This window comes from Anarrhichthys ocellatus, unplaced genomic scaffold (assembly GCF_004355925.1).
Source record: "Anarrhichthys ocellatus isolate YVR2014 unplaced genomic scaffold, GSC_Weel_1.0 scaffold90, whole genome shotgun sequence".
In the NCBI taxonomy this organism is placed as follows: Eukaryota; Metazoa; Chordata; class Actinopteri; order Perciformes; family Anarhichadidae; genus Anarrhichthys; species Anarrhichthys ocellatus.
The window spans coordinates 739,774-761,758 of NW_022280120.1; the positions used below are offsets into that span (position 1 = coordinate 739,774).

General features: G+C 44.1%; 1 protein-coding gene across 4 annotated transcripts; it reads right to left on the reverse strand.

Moving 5' to 3' along the window:
• Positions 1 to 8: 8 nt before the first annotated feature.
• LOC116398777 (constitutive coactivator of PPAR-gamma-like protein 1) lies at positions 9 to 21,706 on the reverse strand. Of its 4 annotated transcripts, XM_031875393.1 has the most exons (18): positions 20,971 to 21,444; positions 19,384 to 19,630; positions 19,208 to 19,290; positions 15,175 to 15,303; positions 13,459 to 13,549; positions 12,135 to 12,223; positions 11,841 to 12,058; positions 10,830 to 10,899; positions 10,549 to 10,749; positions 10,176 to 10,347; positions 9,449 to 9,698; positions 9,207 to 9,321; positions 7,722 to 7,931; positions 5,309 to 5,492; positions 5,055 to 5,202; positions 4,879 to 4,975; positions 3,643 to 3,685; positions 1,129 to 1,216 (listed from the first exon to the last, which is right to left on the reverse strand). In XM_031875393.1, exons 1-18 carry the CDS (start codon positions 21,442 to 21,444, stop codon positions 1,212 to 1,214), a joined length of 2,826 nt encoding a protein of 941 aa, XP_031731253.1. In that variant the 3' UTR covers positions 1,129 to 1,211. The 4 variants fall into 4 exon arrangements, with proteins under 4 accessions (XP_031731251.1, XP_031731250.1, XP_031731253.1 ...); XM_031875391.1 differs by lacking the exon at positions 3,643 to 3,685 and having other exon boundaries at positions 9 to 1,216; positions 10,830 to 10,866; positions 11,934 to 12,058; positions 20,971 to 21,706; XM_031875390.1 differs by lacking the exon at positions 3,643 to 3,685 and having other exon boundaries at positions 9 to 1,216; positions 20,971 to 21,706.
• Between the last annotated feature and the right edge of the window lie 279 nt (positions 21,707 to 21,985).

Below are 21,985 nucleotides of genomic sequence, written 5' to 3' on the forward strand. Positions count from 1 at the left end.
GCCATTTCTGCAATCACTAATGAAAGATGCAAAGTCAAAATGTTAAATGATGATTCTGGTGCAAGTACAAGTGTGAAAACAACACTGAAGTCAGTCTCATAAAGGATTACTGGTTCGACGTCTTGGGTCTAAATTAGAAGCACGACCGCGGTGATCTCCATCAAAAGCTTTTCAGAAGATTCTTTTTTGGGTGTTTTTTTTCTCAGATATTTGACTAATGCAGAAAACGACAACAGAGAACAACATTGTGTGAACACGCTACTTCCAAGTGGGTAGATAACTTCAAGGTCAGAACAAATCAAACGTTGTTTTTTTTTTTTTTACCATTTACATCTCTGGTGTCAGCCATCCGTTAGTCTGCTAATGGAGACACGGTGCTGTGTGAAGATAGAAGAAAAAGGACGCCATGCATAATAACGACGCACCTCTGGCATTGCGAACCATGCAGGAGGGGTTTGTGATACTCAAAGGAACCAAGTTGAGTGTCTTGTTCATCGGATTTTTAGGGTCTAGAAATGTTGCTGAATGACTGAAATTACACGGAGCTCATCCGAGCTCCTGGACCGAGTTGCTTCGATTGGACCCGAACACAACACAAAATTGATAACTGATACTACGGTGACGTGGCGCCATGTAGAGGATCAACCTAGCAGAACTCAAATATTTCCAAATGAAAGCTCCTTTAATATTCTCGTGAAAAGGAAAAGCATCGTTGTCGCAAAAACATGTAAAAATCTCGGTGATGGAGTGACCAACTCCGTAAAACTAGCAGTGTGCCACGTATCTCATGTGTTTTACTGAGAATTTCACATTTTCTTCTGACAGAAAAAGGTACATTGACTGGAGGCTTTCGAAATGTGCAGATATCCTAATCCTGTTCCACCTTTCATCCTTCACCCTCTCTAGAAAAATAGGCTTACTCTTCTGTTTTTAAGACGGCGGCTTCCAGACCTTCGCCGTCTATGTTTAGTGCATTTAAGTGAGGATTAGCATTGTGCGTCTTGGAGTCACTGCTAAAGGCACTTTCAGGTTGGATGAGGGCCCCGCGTTCCTCTTTGTTTCCGTTCAGCCGGTCTGGCTCGTCGTTGTCCTCCACGCCACTCTCCGTGGTCGAGCCGCCGCACAGCGCTGGGGAGGATTTCCTCTCCTCTGGCTTCTTTTGCTCCTTCACCGCATCGTGTCCGCACGTAGGAGCAGGCTTATGAGCAGGCTTACTCTGTGGGACAAAGGAGGAAGGATTTTAAAACTGATGCCAAAGGCGGTCGGGCTGCAACAGCGACTGCGAGGGTTCTTCTTTAAATCATGTGCAATCTGGAGAAAATCCAGATGTGGGCTGAAAGTCCTGGTGACAAACGAGACGTTAATTATGAGTCAAATAAAAGGGTGTTAAACAGAACAAAGACCGGCTGAGGGGCCGTTTAGTTCCCACGCGTCCTATGCTGAATGCTCAAACAATGGTTATGGGTTCTGTCGTTGCCCCGTGATTAAACAGTGAAAAGAGCAACAGCTGTATTTTGATCTTTGTGAAGCACATGCAGTCCATGTTGAGACCAAATCATATGATTATCTCATTGTTAAAAAAGCAAAGGGTAGTAGAGGTCTATTCCCCAGTTTTTGAGGAATGTACTGTATATTTCACCTCTCCCTGAATAAATCCATTCAATTTAAAACTGCACGGACGTTACGCTTAACGCCGTGGGTCGGGATTGAATAGTTGTTTCCTGCTATATTGTTGCTTTGAATTTCTAATTTAGTACCTTTATATACACCCTAGAGGTGTAACACTACACATATTCGTATTGAACCGTTCGGTACGAGGCTCACGGTTCGGTACGCGTTATGAACCGAACAATACGTTTGAATAATACTAGTGCATTTGGAAGATGCAGAAGCTTAAATTGTGGGAAATATAATGTTCTCTCGGTGGAGCCACTGCGCTCAACCTGGCAACCAACCCAACGTAACAGACAACATGCTGTCTGACACGCCCACCACGCAAGAACAACAATTCTACACACTATGCTAAGCTAGCTTAGCAGGAAAACCAACAGCAGCACACACGCTACAAACTCTCCCCGCAGCGTTTAGGTAGCTCCTCCCTACCGATTCAAACCGGGCTAAAGGTATGGCGGATATGAGACGCTGCTCTGTAGTCGGAAACCAGGCTGTACGAACATGCTTCATGCTATTGAGCCCTGTGACACGACTCATTCACCAGCCTATTTCTCCAGATCATAATTCCTGCTTTGTAAAATAAAACAAAATCCCAAACAGAAAATCAAATGTTCGAGCTCTCGCTGTTGCTCTGCCAACAGACGGCCGGACGTCATGGACTACACAAAGCTAGCCGACTGTAACGACACAAATAGGCCGATGTCTTAATCCAGCATCTCAGAAAGCAGCAACAGTGCAGCAGATCTCCGGCCTCCTCCCTCCTCCAGAGATCAGAGAGAGTGTGACCTTCTTTCACTAAAGCACAACAGCAGCCCACGTGTTAAAGACAAAACAGGAGTTGCTTGCAGCTTCCTGTACACAAATTCATCCCCCATTATTCAAAGTAAAGAAAGAACATACTTTATGATGGCATTTCTGCTTTTTTGCTGTATTGAACCGTACCCAACCGTGGCACCACTGTATCGTAATGAACCATACTGAGAATTCTGTGAACCGTTACACCCCTACTACACACGTTTATAAACTCTCACGCAACTTATGCGGTATAATCCAAGTCATTTATCCAGCCGTATGCTCTCTGCTTCCCAAACATGCACAACTTCACTAAAACATTACTATTTAAAACACTTGGGAGACTGTTTATGCAGAAGTGTTTGAAATGCGAGAAGTTTTCTCCACAAATTCAAGGTAACACGGGGCGAGTGATTGATAACTGGTCATTCTGTAGGTGAAGTATTCCTTTAAAGTGACTTGTTGTTGAGGGTCACTAAGCACCCTCCAGTCCAGCAGGGCCTGAACAAGTCTGCCCTTCAAACTAATTTGGTCCGGAGCACAACTTTTGGTGAGACTGCTTGGACATTAGAAATGGACATTGATGATAATTCCTAAAGATTTCAGACACTTACGTGAGCCTTTCACACATGAACATCAACAGCGTCTATGGATTCCATATTTGCAGAGTGAGGTTATTCATTTAGAACGTCAGATGTCTTCAATTGTCTTATTGCTGCTTCGTGTTTTTCAGACTGCGGTGGTTGCACATCCATGTGTGTGATGGCTTTGTTCAGACTAGACAGGGCCGTTATAGAAAGAGCCACAATGCTCAAGTGATATTTGGGAGAACTGAACAGAGCCAAGTAGTGATATCAAGGAAAAAGATGTGTTCTAAGGTCACTAACAGGCGCTAAGGAAGCCAACAATGCTGCACTATTAACTCCTGTCTATTCCATGATGTTCCACAGGGCACAAGCATAGAATGACAACACATTCCGTGCTGTCGAATGAAATATGAGGAGGCCGTGCTGGGCTGATGATTTGTGTAGTTAAAAATCAATCTAAACAACTTTAAATCAGCTCATCTATTGCATTTCCTGGTTTGTTGAATATTGAATGTTGCGTTTAAAAGCGTAATAATTGATTTCCTTGATTCAAAGTTATGTAAAAGTGCTTATTAATTAATGCACTTACCATCTCCGCCAGGCTTATTTGTGACTCCATGCACATGGTCCTCCTGTGGTTGCAGTGATAAAAAAATTGTATTTTTTGAAAAACTTGTTTTATTGACTGGTTTATACGGTCATTGACTGCTGACTCGTCACTCCTCTTAACCGGCCATTAGCGGCTGCAAGGTATCAACAACTGCTTCAGTAGCAAAAATAATTTCCGGTAATCGACTAGGCGGAAAACCAAGAGGCAACCTCCGGGTCTGAAAAGTGAAGCCAATGTAGAAGTGCCTTAAACCTGCATTCTCTCTAATGTCCATCAGGGGGCGACTCCTCTGGTTGTATAGAACTCTATGAGAAAATGGCTCTACTTCTCTCTTGATTTATTACCTCAGTAAACATTGTAAACATGAGTTTATGGTCTCAATCTCAAATCTTCGATACAGCATGATGCTCATTTAGAGTCAAATAGACCATAAAGAAGGGGATGCTTTAGGGCGGGGCTACTTGTGATAACAGGTCTCTACCACGGGGTTGTCTGGTGTGGGAGTTGTCTGTGTTTTTGTCTTACAACTTTAACCCTTTCACAGTGTGGTTTTAAAATTGGCCAAAAGTTAAATTGGCGATGGCCAAAATGCCAAACTTGAAGCTTCAAATTCATAGTCCACAAACCAATGGGCCATGGTGACTGTGTCCACTTCTTATATACAGTCTATGCTAGAAACAAGCCATACCCAAGTCTAGCTCAAAAACTGATTTTGGTCTCATTTTGACCCGGAGCATCTGCAGATTTATTCCACCCCCCGTATGTTATGATCCACTAAAGTCAGGCCCAATACGAGATGAATAAATCTGTGTGGTCTTCGCTGCCATCTTAAGTGAGAATAAACTCTTCTTTGTTTGGGAGGTGAGAGACACACCTGGTGGAGATTTACTGAGTGCTCTTTTCTGGAGACCGGCATGTTAAGTTGCCGTCACATTTATGTAAAGAAGTGCGTCTCTGAAAGGGGCTTAATTTAGTGTTGATGGGAAAACATAAGCTGCTAGTAGACAAGCATGAAGCCGAATCCGTCTTCGGAATGATGACATGCAACAAGAAAACTCTTTTTTAACCGTGGACTCATCTCTCTGCTTAGTGAACAAACAATCTACTCCAAACTGAAACCCAATGCATCCAGTGACAAGCTGTGAAATACATAAAGACAGAAGGACAAAAGGGAAAACGGACAGTCCCGATCTCTGTGACTCATCCCTCACTCACCAGGTAAGCCATCTGACTCCTGAAGACCCGAGCGTGGTACCTGCCTCCCCGACCGAACGTCCTGATGACGGGTGTGGAAATCACTCCTCTGGGACGACTGCAGAAGACAGAAACAGGTCCACATGGTTTACAAAAAAATCTTCACACAGTACGTCTCGCCTTCTTTCTGTGCCTACCCTCTGTTTGGTCCACCGACAGACACCACCTGCACGGGGAAGCCTCCTCTTCCTCGGGGGCGTTGACTTCCAGCCCACTGGCCCACCACAGTGCCGGCTATCTCCAGCTTCCCACCCTGCAATGACATTTCTTCGAGTCCTTCGAGTCCTTGTAGGAGGGAGGAAAAAACAATAATTCTGAGGTATAAGACTTACCTGACATAATTCATGTCAGGTGCTGCGACATTCTCACCGGTTTAGCTCACTGTACTCACCAGGCACCACTCTGCCTCTCCCCTGAGGGGGCGGCGGGTAGAAGAAGCCCACGGGGGGGTAGAAAGGCATCCCGTGAGATGGAGGTGGTGGTGGGGGGAACGGAGGAGGATGAGGTGGCCGAGTGAAGTTGAGACCTTCCAGGATGCTCCGACGCATCTTCTCCACCTTGGCAGCCAGCATAACCTGTAGGGAAACAAACCAACACTTGTTAATCTCTACTGTCAACATTTGGATGACTTCAGATACCCAGAAACTATGGCCATTAACAAGCGAGAATTAATTCTTGTTGTGCCCAGTTCTCTTGCTTCTCCAAAATATAACCCAGTGGTGTCCACACCAAAAACCAAGTTTGTAAAAATGGAGGCAACCTGTTGTGTTGGCGACAGGTTTCATTTTCACCTTTATCGTTGCACAACCAAGTTTTTCAAATGCATTCGTTTGAGCATCACAAGTTGAGTGCCATGTAGTTCCATTCAAGCGGCCACCTCCGGTGCTGACGAGTGAAGCCAACGCGGAAGTGCCAAACTCTGCAGCCGACCCCAAAAGTGAATGAATAGGCTCGTTGAAGATGATGCTGCGGCTCTCAGAGGGTTAACAGACTGCTGTGTGCTTTACTGCCAGAGAGGATCTGATGTTCCAGAACAGTAATAGTTGTTTGATCAAATCATTATGGCAGTAAGCCTTGTTTACCTTGCGATATTCGTACTTGTTGTACTGGTGTAAAGATGATTCATGAGCTCGGTGACGACTGGAGCGCAGCAGAAAGAGCGGACGCACCGTGTGTATAGCATAAAACGTTTGGAACGCTGGCTGTTTGAATATGACCCTGCATTATTAACTTCATCAGCGGGCAATCTTCTTCCTCGCCTTTTTGCTGGCACGTGTCCAAACAAGAAAACAAGTCGTATTTTCACATTTTGACTCTCCGACTTGTTTTCTTGTTTCTGCCTCTTTGGATTTAATCCAACAAACAAAGTATCAAAAAGTAGCTGCTTTAGGAAAAGCTCGAACAGAATATAGTCGCACTGCTCATTTAAGAAAGGCCACTGCAAAAAACGACGGCAATAAATCAAATATGTCTGTTTCTAATGACTAGTGCTAGCGTTAGCATAAGCATCATGACTAACGCTTGCTAACACCAGCATCTAATTTTGTTCCAGAAAGAAACATAGGGTTCATCCCAAGTCTCTTAATTGCATCCCCGTTTCCCCTCACTTGCATCCTTTCCTTGCATCCCAGTCCCTCCCACCAGGGATGCATGGAGAGAAGAAACGAGGAAATATGTTTTAAGATAAATGAGACGTCCTTTCCTCTGAAGTGTCTCGTGAAGCAATGTCTGTTTCTAATGATTGGCGGATCAGCTAATCACAGCTGATCACAGCTGTTAGTCAGCTTTAATAGCTGGAGAGACTTTTGATAAGTTTGTGTCTGTTCACATGATCACTGTACTTAATAATAGTAACTAATAAAGACACAGATATCATCACTGCCAGAGTGGAGGTGTTTTATCTTTATGTAGTCCGTTACCTCTTTAACAAACTGCATTGAGTATTTATACACAGTCTGTGGTATTTATACTGTGTTCTGTTTGTAAGCGCAGGACCGATTTCTACCGAATGCGTTTGTGTTATTTATGATTTATTTGCGTCAGTATGTTTTGAAATTCTGATTGTGACGTCATTATTAAATAACCCAGAATATGATTATGTTTCTCTTGAATACTGGAATTTATTTATTACGCTCCTTTCAGGTTAAATCGAAATTATATAACTCATCAAACCCGACACTCGGGAATGATCCGCCTCACATGACTGAATGATAAATTATGTAAAAGGTTTTTTGTCTCTCCAGCGCTCTCTGACTTTAATTGTATCCATAATAAAGTTATTGAGAAATATATCAGATCATGAAAAGACAATTTCTTTCTAATAAATGAAGAAAGTTGTTTGTGGACCTTGTTTTTCAGTTTTTTTATATGAACATATATTTAAACCAGATGGTGAATCAGAAAACTAATTAAATATAAAGCTTGAGTTTAATCTCTGATCCATCTTGAGAAATAAGAGACATCTGTATCCACAGATGTTTGTTTCTGGCAGCTAGTGCTAGCATTAGGATGATTGTCATGACTAACGCTAGCTAACGCAAGCATTTATTTTTGGTCCTGGCTTTCATGTAGCACTGGGATTCGTTTTCTGGCTGCTAGCAAAAAGCTAGCGGTAGCAACATGGTTAACCTCAGCAGCCTGGCTAATGTCCAATGCAAGAAACAACCGTTAGAAACCCAATCACCCGGACCTCAGTGCTGTGGTAAAGGCAGTTCTACTGTGGCTGTGTAGACACGGTGCCCTCACACCGAGGCCTTTGGTCGGAGCACGTTTTGCTGACTTGTGGGCGGTGGGGATGAAGTTACCTGACCATCACAGAGGTCAATGAGCTGGGCCTTCTCCCAGTTGGCCCTGATAAGTTTACTCTGCAGCAGCTTGCCGTCAAAGTACATCCAGGGACAGCAGTGCTCCCAAATAATAGGCTGTCCGCACGCGTCGTTGGCGAACAGGGCCATGTCCACTCCGCTCATGAACAGAGCGGCCAGCTGCACTCCTCGAGGGTCCAGGTTGTCGATCTGGAGAGGAGAAACATCCACATGTGAACTTTCCAGATGAAAGGAAAAAAAATAAACCCAGTATGTTCCTCTAAACAGCCCAACTGAGCATTCACATTGACAGAGTGCAAAGCAAAGCACAGAGCAAGCGAAAGCAGCCCATTCACTCCCGGCTGCCCAAACACAGCGGTGCACAACCTGGACGCTCTGGCACAGCATAGAGCAGACACGCCGACAGAGATGCACACAGACAGACCACAGGGACCAAAGCGCACAACTCGTGTGGATGGTTTACATTAACAAGAGGGCCAAATAGAAGGGAGCTCTGTCTGAGACATGGGAGTTGATGAACCATCCACACGTGACACGAGAACGCTTCCGAGTCACTCGGAGCATCTCTTTAGCGAAAAAGTTACGGCTTCAGGAACAACGTGCTCGAACAAAACTTTGTTTTGCCCGAGGAGGTTGTTTATAGTCTGCAGAATATGAGGAGTGTCCAGAGAAACAGAACAACATGAACTCCAACAGGAGTCGGCCAATTCTCCAAATGAGGCCGTGGTTACGTTTGTGTGTTCAACGCGACTTTTGAGATCCGATGTGCCGGATCGGACCGCAGCTGTTTTCACGTGTGAAATGAGACCTGCCTGATCAGAGGCTCAAAGGAGCGGCTGTATAACGGTGGATAAACACACTTCATTTCCTATAAATGTTTCACAATAAAAGCCTCTGTTATTATTTTAATTATTTATATTCCTTCCTGGAGTATTGATTGAAGAATCACCGATAACACAGTTCTGCTAATTTAGTGATAAACACATTTTCCTACTGATGCTTCACACTAAAATCCCCCATTATTTTGTAATTCTAAAGCTTTTACTTTGAAGAAGCTAAAATCTGGAAATGTTGCGTCATCATCAGCGGTAACTTAGCAGGTCTCAGCTGTGCTTCAGACTTGGTTTTTTTTTTTGGGGGGGGGGGGGGGGATATTGTAGACCTACGTTTGATAAACTGTCTGGATTGTGTCCACACACCACTGAGATCAGAACTCAAAGACCGCCAGGCCACCTCGGCATGTGGTCTGGGTGATCGGATGGTTCAGACTCGACAGGTAAAGCATCCTGGTGTGATCGGATGACAAAAGACAAGTGGAACCACGGCCTACCTGACAGTTACAGCTGTTAAATAGAGACAGATCAATTGGAAACCTTTGACAGGACGGCTTATTACGGACAGGACTTTCATGACGGTGCGTGCGTTTTTCAGACACTCCCCATACAATAAACGCTACACAATCACCTTCAGGTCCTGCAGCTGGTCAGGCTCATAAAGTTTAGGAGAAAGTGCTTGGGCTAGGAAAGCATCAAGTTCGTTACGACGCAAAATTCTTACTCCTGGCCAATGTAACATAAACCTGAAGCAAAACACAGAAGGTTAACAGCGTTACAAATACCAAAGGACTGTGTTCAGAACGCCTCCCTCCCTTCCATATTACTTCACACCGGAACAGTGAAACAGACGCACTTGGTCCGTCTACTCACCGCAGCACACAGCAGAGCACCAAGAGGGGCGTGGGGACGCTGGCGGGGTTCAGCATGGCCGACGTGTCGGAGCGCATGCAGGCCAGGAAGGCTCTCATCCTGCGGTTCTTGTCCTCCACAGCCTTCCCCAACCACAGCTTCTTGAGGTTGGGACAGGTCCACTCCCTGAAGGGCAGCGCCTCCACCAGCTCTGGAGTGTGGGGAGACTTGCCTTTGTAGGCGGCCCACTCTTTGACCATGACATGTGGATCTGGGGGGGGGGCAGAAATAACTAGAGATCAGGCAGGAACGCTCCATCATGGCAAAAATCATTATCACTCTTATTACGGTCAATGTTAAGATCATGATCATTTAACGCTATTACTTTGGAAACATAATATATGTTATTATACTTAATAATATAGAATTTGAACAATGGATCTTTTTGAACTTTAAATATAATAATTATATTAATATTAAAAAATTTGAGCTGCACTAAAAAGTCAATTAATCAATTAGTTGATCAACATCAAATCAAATAGAAACAATTTTCAGAATGAATTACTGATCGTATGTCGATCTGAAATGAGGAAGTGCTGCTAGTTGTTGGTTTATAGCATTGTAAACTGAATATCTTGGGTTGATGGTCTGTTGGTCACATCATTTGAAGTCATAGTTTGGAAATTATGACAGACATGTTTCCATATTAGAAATACAGGCCCAGAAACCTCGATACTGCAGGACTCACATTCGGGGGGGCAGTGGTTCCTCATGGCGAGCCTCTCGGCCTTCTTCCTGGCCTCGGCCAGGCTGAAGAGCACCCCGTAAACATACTGGCGGATGGGCCGAAACAGCTGCACCGCTGAAGGCAGGTCTTTGTTGGCTTCATCTTCGATGGTGACAGACAGCTTGATCTCTCCCTGCAAAGAAACCCAGTTATCTAAACGCTGCACAACGTCTGTGTACGCGGAGCACCGATTTGACTAGAAAGGTCAATACTTTCTCTGGTTGCCCGTTCCTTTAGTTGAATACAAAAAGACCAGTGTTACAAAATAAAAGCTACGAGCAGCTTCAAACCCAAAACATGAATCAGAGTGAGACCAGAGTCGGACCCCCCTGACCTTGGTCAGAGCGTGGTAGATGTAGGGGTACATGAGGCCCTTCTGGTGTCTGTGCTCGGCCACCCGCAGGACCTCGGGGGCCACGGCGGGGAGGGCCGGGATGGTGACGTCCATGTGGTTCCTGGTGGGCATGGAGAGCAGCGAGGGGATCTGGGCTCTCAGGCCGCGGAGATCCGCAGCGGGGGTCACGCAGAGGTCGGCCTGAGGACAGAGGGGACACAGTGATGTCACCTCTGTCGCCTGCTGACACTTGTAATCAGTGTTCCTGACGCTCCACTCACGTCAGTCAGGTCCCCCGGGTCTCCCTCTGGTCCGTTTCTCTCCCATCCTCCCCTATGGGCACTAACATGACTGAAGACACAGCAAACATGATCAGTGCCACCGTTTCATATCAACAGAGAAGATTAGACAGTCTTTCATTTGAAAAGAACTGCTGGATGTGAGGCAGCTGTTCTGTAGAGATCTACCTTTGTCTACAATCTAAAAAGACAAGAGAACATCCACTGATCATGACATCTAACATTAAAGAGACAGTGGCCTTATCTTCATCCACAGCAGGCAGGGAAATGATTCCAACATGCTAAACAGAGGTGGGTAAACGCACCACCCTCCACCCCATCAAGCTCTGAGCAGAAGATGTCTAGAGCAGAGCAGTGTCGGGGTTTGTCATGACTGTAACATTAGAACAACCTGTTACGGATTTCAAATGTTGTGTTGCACATTATTTCAAATGAGGAAGGGAGGGCAATGGCAACTTGCTCCGCAGAAAAAAAAAAAGAAAAAGAAAAAGAAAAAAAAAAAAGAGCATTTAGAAGACTACATGCTTGAAAAGTAAAAACTAAATCTGGAGGTGTGGTGTTAGAAGTGAGTTTACCAGACCTCTGCTGCAGGCTACATTAGCTGCTACTAGCATAAAGGTGTGACAGATGTTTTTGCGCGGACTGATTGCATCCAAAGTTACAAACTAAATGTGCTTCAGGTAAGAGCACTCCTATTGGCTGCAGAGGGAGAATATTCACAACGCAAGGTGAAATATCCACTACGCGTTTGGTCTGAACAGGACAAGTCCATTGTTATTTCTAGTTTTTACATCATTATGCGTCTTCCCAGAGGTGTTCCTTATGTGTTCAGATCCAAACATTAGCGTTCTGTGTGAAAGTGCTCATGACAAACACAATAGAAAAATGTTATTGACGTGGGAATGAATCGCACAGAAAAACATGGGCAGTGTGTGAAGCCTTAACAGCTGAAGAGTTTCAGTAACAGAGAGGAAAGTGTTGCGTCCGACTCACTTGGTATTTGTGCCCGAGCTCTCCTCGTCCTCCTCGGAGAACGAGGAGGCGTTGAAGAGAGCGGCGTGGTCGTGGGGGTTGATGGGAGACGACCTCTCATACAGCGGCGTGTGCTTCCCTTCGGGAGGAATGTCGCCGAAGCCGTTCTGCCGCGGGGGGCCCTCCTCCACAGGGTCCGAAGCCAGGCCGCGCTCCACCACGGGGTCCGGGTGCTGGACCTGAAACGTGGAACACACGTTCTCGTCACCTGCGGGATCGGAATCGTTAAGCTCAGAGTGTGTTTCACAGTCTTACCCCGGGTTTCACGGGCAGAGGCACGTGTGGAATGGGGGGCATTTTTGGAAGCGGCCCTGCAGCGGAGACTCCCATTGGTTTAGGTCTGACTGTGACACAGACACAGGAAACATGTCAGCATACAGACTCGAGAGGAAAAGGACCTTTCTGGAGTTTGAGATTTAAAAAAATGTGGGTGTTCATATAAAGGAAAAATAAAATGTTCATTTAAATAAATATAATTTTCACAACATATTTAAAATAGCCCGATGTTAAATCTGTAAATCTGATAATGATATGTCGCTCATTTAGTTTAATTTTTTGTGTGTAAAACTATCTTGATACAGATGCTTTCGATCTGTTTTACTGGACACAGACTAAGGGACGAGGACCGAAACCCGCTATTAAAGGGGAATCGGTTCTAAATGATTAAAGACCCAAGTACTGATAGGCTCCGACGATATCGGTTCATTCATTAGTAGTTAACGGGTTTGGTGTAATTTATAATCACACATCTCCTCTGCTCTGTGTCGAGGCTGAGCTCCTCCAAACACGCACAAGAACAGATTAGCATCAACAATAGTAAGCTTCTTTTAAATGTAAAGCACTTCAACAGTCTGCAGCCACAGTTCATAAAGTAAGAAAGCTGTAAACTATTCAGGACTGAGCGATATGACAAGATGATCTCAGTGGGCTGGTTTTTAGAGCAATATTGAGATACAAGTATGATATTTCATTATCTTCTGTATTATTCACTAAACACAAGCAACACATCATTCTGTAGTTTCACCAACACAACACTGGAGTCAGTCAACATATAAACCGCTCATTATGGAGATATGAGATGAATAACATGAATCTTTAATGAGCTGCTGAAACGTAAAACATCTTTACTCACAGTGGAATGTTATAACTTGTGAACATGTAATTAAATCATCATGACATAAATGTGTAAAAAGAACACCAAGCCTGGTGTAAAATGAGTCTTACTGATCTCCAGTCAGTGTCAGTTTCACACAGACTAAAGTACAGACAGACTGTGTCTCTACCTCAGGTGGTTAAGTGTTCCTGCTGCAGCGTGGAGACTTTATTGATGCGTGAAAACATAAATAAAATAAGTCGCAGCTTTTGCGATCTGAAAATTGCGCTCCATTCCATCTCCATGTCTGTTTGAATGGGATGAAGCTATTAAGCAGGTATCTGATGTATCCGTTTCTGATCCATCATTCAGCTGACTCCTGTACTAGCCAGGTCAACAAAGACCAAATCTGACAGCTACTCCGCATAGAAACAAACACCTGCAACATAATTCAGGGCCGTGCGGCATCATTAGACAGAGACCCACCTAGCTGTGGAGGGGGGTGGGGGGGGCTGCTGGCCACCGAGTAGTACTCCACTGCCTTGTTGAAGCGGAGAACTTTGTCATCGGTGCACGACTAAAAGAAAAACAGTAGATCAGATGAACACACGCAGCAGCCGGAGGACACCACAGAAGAAGAAAACTCCTCCTTTAACGATTACTTAAGAAGGTGTAATGTGTGGCCACATGCTCTAAAGAAATCTCTACTAACGAGTCCATACCATCGAAATGTACAGTTATAAAAAGATTAAAAAAGCCAACTACTACGTAACAGCTGGTAAAGAATTCGCAATGCTGTGTTTACTGTGACAATAACCGGAGGCTGTAGGGTTGGTGTAAATATATGTATAATATGTTTAATGATAAAATAACTTGTATCTTTGTTCCGTCAGGAGACTACTTTGCCATAGAGCGATATGGATCATGATGCTATTGAGAGATATATATATACACATCATCTTTAATGCAATAAATAGATAGTCTATATGAAATAACCTCACGGTTTTGTACTCTTGTGTGAATTAAATTCTTGCTAAATAAAAAGTATCTTATTTCATTAGGAACTTGAGGGGAAAATAATCAGATTTTCTGAGAAAGAGTGTTTGTTATTCTCAATGGACCCTGTCCCTTCTACGTTTTCGTCCTCTTGTTGGACTGAGGACAGACTGGACGCTGCAGAGACTCACTATCGTTCCAGGGTTGAACAGGACAGGAGGCTGCTTAGCGTGCTCGTTTCAGTACATATCTCTAAAGTCAACACTGTAATCGCTTCACATTCTGGTGATAATGTTTGTTCACTGTTTGAATGTAACAACACACACATTGCACATTTAACTTATGGACAGAGTTGCTATTTTCTGTTTCTGTCCATTCAAATCCTCTTTTTTGGTTTTGGATGGCTTAAAAAGCAGAAGTGCTCTGAATGTTTTATGATCAAATAGAAACTTTGCTTTTTCATACAATCCTTCAATCAAATGACCCTCACATCAGTCGGTACACAACCGTTCCCTGTTCTCATGTCTGCTGGTGATTCACTTTTGCTCCTTCTATTCCAGGGCACACTAATTACATTTACCGGATGTGTTGTCGAAACTGTTTTTAGGACAATGTGCTGCGAAACAGAAAACAAATCTAAAGACATTTGAGGTGGTTCAAAAACAAAAATGAGAAGAGGAAACGGTGACTGTGGTATAATGCACGATTCTATCCTGTACAGTGGGATCAGAACATTTCTCACTTCAACAATTCACTGAAATGACGGAGGGTGCAAAAATGCTGTTACTGAAAAAAAGTTTAAATAAACCTTCCATTGTAGAATTTATATTTCATACCAAACGGTGTATATTATGAAGCAAGGCCAGAGAACTAAAGCAAAGGGCAGGACTCTCACTTGAGTCACAGGAGCTTTGAAGTATAACAATTAAGTTTCATAGCAGATAAAATATGTCAAAAAAAAAAATATATATATATTTGAATCCAACCTTGTGTTGATCTTTTCTTTCTCATTGTGTTACATAACTGCAGCGCTGTAAAGCTATAAATCTATATTCAGCTCATTATGAATGTTTCAGTGGGATCCTGCTCACAGCTTTGAACCAAAAACCCGTTTGATTGTGAATATTCATTTGACAACATGTGCGCGATCTGCCCGCATCTTATCCATCCGTCTAAACGCAACGCCACATCGGCTACCTCTCATACCTGGGAATGCTTGAAGATTTCCTTAGCAACGGCCTCCAGGTCGGCGATGTCCGGAATGTTGCGGACGTAGTCGGCCACAGCCTTGATTACAACATCGCAGGGTGGGAGCACCAGCTGGTGGGCACGCACCTGAGGAACCATCACAGGTAGACCACTCATGTCTTACAGGGAGAACTACAATTAGCTGCAGTGTACATCCATGTCTGTCCAAAATCACTTCAGCATATTATCCAATTAAGACATTTGTGTGAAACTGTCATAATTCGCATATGAATTCTTGAGAATTTTTTTCTTGAAAAAAAAACCACAAAAACAAAAAGAGGGATTCTGCTAGATATTACCAGGCGGCAAGATCCTGTTCTGCCGAGTGAAGCCAATGAGGAAGTGCCTTAAACCTGCATTCTCTCTACTGTCCATCAGGGGGCGACTCCTCTGGTTGTTTTGAAGTCTATGAGAAAATGACTACTTCTCTCTTGATTTATTACCTCAGTAAACATTGTAAACATGAGTTTATGGTCTCAATCTCTAGTTTCAAGTCTTCTTCAATACAGCATGATGTTCATTTAGTAAATGATGGTCCATTTAGTGTCACATAGACCATAAAGCAGAGTACCAAGTGTTCTGCCAGCGAGCCACTGTTTTGCTTTTCTCTCGTGTTACTTTCCAGATATCAGTGAGCATACAATTCCACACTTGTCTTGGTCGGTGTGTTTGGCCAAATTACAGAAATTGAACAGCAATAAATTCATTGCCTTGGCCCTTACACACTGAAGGAGATTGATGGGTAAACAACTGTCCGGGTGACGGCAGCTGCAGAACGAGACACTTCATTTCAGCGATATCAAGATGGCAGCAGTTTTGGTTACCAATATTTGCAGTGTCCATGTGATAAAAACATTTTTATTTGTTGAAGATGAGATTTTTTGTCCCAGGTTGAATAAAGACTACTGCAACCAATAAAATGAGATTTATTGTAGTGTAAATATGCATTTGTTTGGTTATCTTTTCAAATATATGTATACATAGAGTGGTTCTTTTTTTTTTATTCGATGCTATTTTAATGATAAAATGACAATATAATACACCATATTTGGGGAAAATTGCATGCTACATTTTTTATCTTTATTACTTTCTGAAAGATTGACTGGGTGCCACTGATGGGAGCTAAGAAAAGAGTAGAAAGCAGTGAAGGCATGCAAGTAGTCCGTCAGTCCTGTTGAGCGTCATGCAGCAGTATGGAGGGTAGTTAGCCTCAGTCGGGCTGCACACGTAAACCAGATGGCTTTCTGTTTAATCAGAACCAGTCAATGGAAAACTAACAGCTGAACCATTTACACAGTGTGGCACTGCTGTCATGCAAGTGTTTGAGCCAACCATTCACCAACCCATCACTATCCTATTTCTGTATCCAGTATTGCATCGGCCATGCATGAACACTGAGCCAAACCGCTACGTCCTGCTGGAAGCTGGAGGTTAAGCTAACGGCGTTCTCCGCATTTACAACTTTTGGCAATACAGCGGTGCTAAAATTCAGTCTTCTTTTCCAGAAAGATCCTTAACGGTTTCTGAATGATTTGCTGTCAAACCTGCAGAGGAGGCAACAAATCACTGTTTTGCAAGCTACAAGTATTTCTCAAGTCTTTGCACTCAAGTCCCAAGTCAAGACCATCAAGCCAGAACAGGCAAGTCCCGAGTCCAGGCTGACATGTCCCAAGGCAAGACTGGCAAGTTTTAAATCAAGTCCCAAGGCAAGACTGGCAAGTAGCAAGTCAAGTCCCAAGGCAAGACTGGCAAGTCCCAAGTCAAGTCTGGCAAGTTTTAAATCAAGTCCTAAGTCAAGACTGACAAGTAGCAAGTCAAGTCCCAAGGCAAGACTGGCAAGTCAAGTCTGGCAAGTTTTAAATCAAGTCCCAAGTCAAGTCTGGCAAGTTTTAAATCAAGTCCCAAGTCAAGACTGGCAAGTAGCAAGTCAAGTCCCAAGGCAAGACTGGCAAGGCAAGACTGGCAAGTAGCAAGTCAAGTCCCAAGGCAAGACTGGCAAGTAGCAAGTCAAGTCTGGCAAGTTTTAAATCAAGTCCTAAGTCAAGACTGGCAAGTTTCAAATCAAGTCCCAAGTCAAGACTGGCAAGTTTTAAATCAAGTCCCAAGTCAAGACTGGCAAGTAGCAAGTCAAGTCAGGCAAGTCCTTTTTTTTGTTTCTAGAACTAAACAAGTCCTAATGCACTTTTCACCATATGTAATGCCATTAGTGTCTGTCTGGAATTTTGGACCAACACATTTTGCAGACTGCAATTTGTTTAAGTTGACAACCGCATATTTTTTGTATGTGAATCAAATTAGCTTTGGTAATGCCCAGTAATATTACATGAGTTCTTTATGCTTCTCTACTGCAACTTCATTGGATGCTAATGGATTTGGTTCAAAGTGGATCTGGGGAAATAAGTGTTGACTTCTGGGAACCTGGCGTTAGCCTCATGCTTCTTATTAGCCTGCCAATACAAATAATCTGTCCAGCTACACAAGGAATTGTAAAATAGACTAACATTATGTTAGCTGGCTATAGTTACTTTCAGTGTTGTCATCAAGTGACGTTCAATGACAAAAATAAAAAGCAAATTGTTTAAATAATGGTTTAAAACTAAATAAGTTGACCTTAATGAGTTTTTCAATTTGAAAAACTGTCTTCATTACACTCTAAACCCTGATGAAGACTATCCGTGATTTAATGTTTTTCAGACTGCCACTACCAAGAACCTTCAAAGTAAGCTGGACAGTCTCTTTTCTATTTGTTACTCAACATTTCTTCTCTCTTCTACTCTCCAACACCTGTTCACCTGTCTGCTCTGAGCCCAATCTCTCTCTCTCTCTCTCTCAAAGCAGCTACACTACACCTGTTTCACAGTTTGTTGTGTATATCTGGTCAGATTATTTGAGTTTGCAGTTTTCCCATTGTCCTGTGAGCCTCTTGAAGGACAGTTCTGTATTTGGTTGGGTTTTCTGTACTTGTTGTGAAATTTGTGAGGATGTCTTCTGCATTTGCTTGTGTTTTGTCCATTTGTTTTCCTAATTCGTAGTGTGTTGAGCTCTCATGGCCACAGCAGAAAAGCCTATAACCTACATCTTATTTAAGGGTGCTCAATTTGAAGTTTAGAGCACATCTTTGTCTCCACACGGCTCTCAACGAGGTGGGGGCTGAGCTGGTGGCTAGCAGCTAATGGTGCTAGCAGCTAAGGGTGCTTACGGCGCTAACAACAGCAACAGCGCTGACAGAGCTGCGCAACAACTCCGTGGGAACAGCTTTATGAGCCGTCATTTGGATGCAGTGCAGAGCGGCGGCCATTAGCTATAGTCAGTAGGGCACACTCGCATGCACCAACAGTCGCAGCTATGTAAACAAAGCACAGAGAAGTTGAGATTACAACACACTCAAAGGGAGAGTGACATCATTCTCTGCTCAGATAACACATTACTCCACTATATCTTTACGTAGACAATGGATGTTTGATGCTATATTACTTCTCTGAATATTGTATATATAACCTTTAAATACTGCAGTCAGATGGCATTTTAAGGGAAGAGTATGAGAGTTTGGCGACCTGGACAATGGTGTGGTAGCGACCTGTCAATCACAGTAGCCCCGCCCTAAAGCATACCCTGCTTTATGGTCTATTTGACTCTAAATGCACCATAATTTAATAAATGAACATCATGCTGTATTAAAGAAGACTTGAAACTAGAGATTGAGACCATAAACTCATGTTGACAATGTTTACTGAGGTAATAAATCAAGTGAGAAGTAGAGTCATTTTCTCATAGACTTCTATACAACCAGAGGAGTCACCCCCAGATTAGAGAGAATGCAGGTTTAAGGCTCTTCTGCATTGACTTCACTCTTCAGAAGCGGGAGGTTGTCGCTTGGCTGAAACACTGTCCCACTGTTACTGTCATTCACTTACAAAGCTCACAGTACAGTAACACACCAGATGACCAGCCCAGTGATGATGAAGAGAGAAATACCCATTCAAATCTTTACCTTCAAAGATGCTAATGGATGCTCTGGACCAAGTAAGCTCCAGTGAAAGGCAGCCAAGTCTTCATCAGGCAGTATGTGATTTCCTAGAAAAAACATGCAGCAGCATAGTTGTGTTAGTCAGCCTGATTTTAAACTAGCACCTCCATGTATATTCTGTCCAGCAGTGTCACACCAACCTAGGAGCGATGCGAAAAGGACAAAGCGGTTTGGGTTGAGATCGAGCTGTCGGGCCACCTCGTGCATCAGGTACCGGCTGGTGGTGAGGCTCTTGCCGTTGCGGCTCAGCTTGAGGGCGTGGGCGCTAAAGTAGCACGGGATGTTGCACAGGGCATAGTCCGAGTCGTAGGCCACCAGGCCGTGGAAGCCGCTCTCCCTGCATAAGGCCATCACTTCCAGGTGGTGGTCCTCCATGCTCTGGACAACCTGAGGAGTGGCCACGACAAGAATTGGGCCTGAAGTTGATTAAACCTCAAAATAAACCGCTTACATACACGTGGTGTATTAGCCACTTGAGAGAAGGCTACAGGAACAGGACCGCAAACCAGGGGCGGTTTGGTTTGAGCTGCTCTCAGTGAATGAGCGGTTGATGGATGGAAAGAGAGATAATTAATAAGCTATGTATCTAAAATGTTACCGAAGAACTTATGCAGCATAATATGGATACTGACAGCAAATATAGAATTTAACACACAACACAATTTAAAATACTTCCGCATTAACAGTCTCACACTTGTGTAGGTGCGCTACTTTCCGCACGAGTCCTTAGTGTAAACAAAAGTAAGGTTTTGGTGGAGATGCATGCATTTGGTCAGTAGGGAGACACCCTGTTTACGTCAATGCATCAAGACTTTTCTCCCTTTTTTCACCATGGAGGCACGAGAGAAAAACAAGGGTTTCTTCAAGAATTCAGGGGCGAGTAGTTGTTCTGCAAACTGTCACATTGTGAGTGAAGTATTTCTTTAATAAGGTCAGTATCGACCCTGTACCAACACGGCAAACAGGAACATCCCTGATCTCTTCCCATGCAAACTGTGCAAAGGTGTGTGATAACAGCTCTATAATGCTCCATGCAGAAAGAGAGGCAGCGTTACTGTTCTATAGAGGTAATCCACTAAAAATAGGAATTTCTGTATTTTGTAGTGTTCCTGCATAGCTAACATTTAGGGGCTGTCAATTAATCTGCTGATTTTTATGCTGCATTAATCATTTTGGTCTAAAAAATGTCAAAAAAAAAAAATTGTGAAAAGATAAACATTACAATTTCTCACAGCTAAAGGAGACTTTTTCTAAATGACTGGTATTGTCCAACAAGCCCAAAAGATAAACTCATAGAAAGCTAAGAAAACCAGCTAATCACAATCAGAATCGGGGGGGGGGGGGGGGTTACTAACATGATTAGGTGGACTTCCTCTCTTTCAAACTCCCCTTCTGGCTCTCTGACACTGATACAGGTCAGTGAGTCAGTAGTTTCCTGGCCTGTGATTAATGATCAAACCCATTACAGTGTTGATCCCCTGCACTCAGTCTGAGGTAAGGTCACTAAATGTATTCAAAAGCAGGCCACCGACTCCACTGCTAACACTTCATAGCGGCACACTGATTCACAGAGCCGGGGCAGGAAACTGCTCTTATCATGAGTGAAGTTGGCACTGATGACCTGGTGGGTAAGCTAGCAGGCTAACAAGAAAGCCGGCTAACGTACTCCGGCGGCGGTCCGGAGCGGCTCCGCTCAACAGGCGTCGCCAGGCCGAGTTATCACTCACCCCGACGCGGAACCTGAGGAGCGCCAGTCGGATGCAGTGGGCCATGCACACGGGAGGAAGGAACCAGACTTTGGGTGGCGGGGTGCCCTTGTTCTGGACGTGGCTGATGATCTGCTGGGCGGTCTGCCTCTCGTTCACCTGCCGCTTGACCCACTCGTGAAGGCGGCCTTTATCCAGGGCGCCATTGAAGCACACCAGGAGCTCAATGTTGCCGTGGAAGCAGGCCTTGGAGAGGGCGGCCAGGTAGCCCAGCATGTGGTTCCACTGGCCGCCGCTGACCCAGTCGGTGTAGAAGCCTCCGTAGAGCCGGTGGAGGCAGTTCTCGGCGTCCACCAGCAGTCTCAGCGGACTGTGAGGTGGTCTCTGCTGGCCGCCTACAACAACACTCCCGAGGGCAAGCTTCTGGAGGTCCACCGGCACCACAGCGCTGGGAAAGTGCTTTTCAATGTACTCTTGAAAACCCTGGACACCCATGCTGAGCGTCTGGTAGAGGAAAACCTGGAAGCGAAATACCGGGGGAAATTAAACCGAAGTGGGTTGCAGTCAGTGCGCCTCACCCCCCGACAGTGACTGACAGCCGGCTTGGAGCTGCGAATATTGGAGGAGTTGAAATAATTTCGAAAGAAACCAAGTAAGGGTGCTATTTAAGCATCGTCAGTTTTTTGGGTGAGTTGTTTTGTTTTTGGTCCATGGCTGCTTGCTGCCATGTGTTGTTTCACGGAGCCATGGCAGAGGTTGTGAGTCTGTCCGGAGAGAGGAACACATGACGACATCACGTACAGGCACGTACAGAGGCACACGAGGAACACAAGAGAGTTCACTGTTGCGTACTTCCGCAGTTCATTTCACGCAACGAAGGCAAAAGCTTCGTTGCACTGCTTTGTCAGTTAAGAGACAACAATAATTTTCTAGAAAAAGAAATCATATCATAATTGTCAATGGATAATGACTTTGACGAAGAAAAAAACGTTTTGTTTTCTGATTTATATAACGGCGCTACGCAGACAACTTTAGT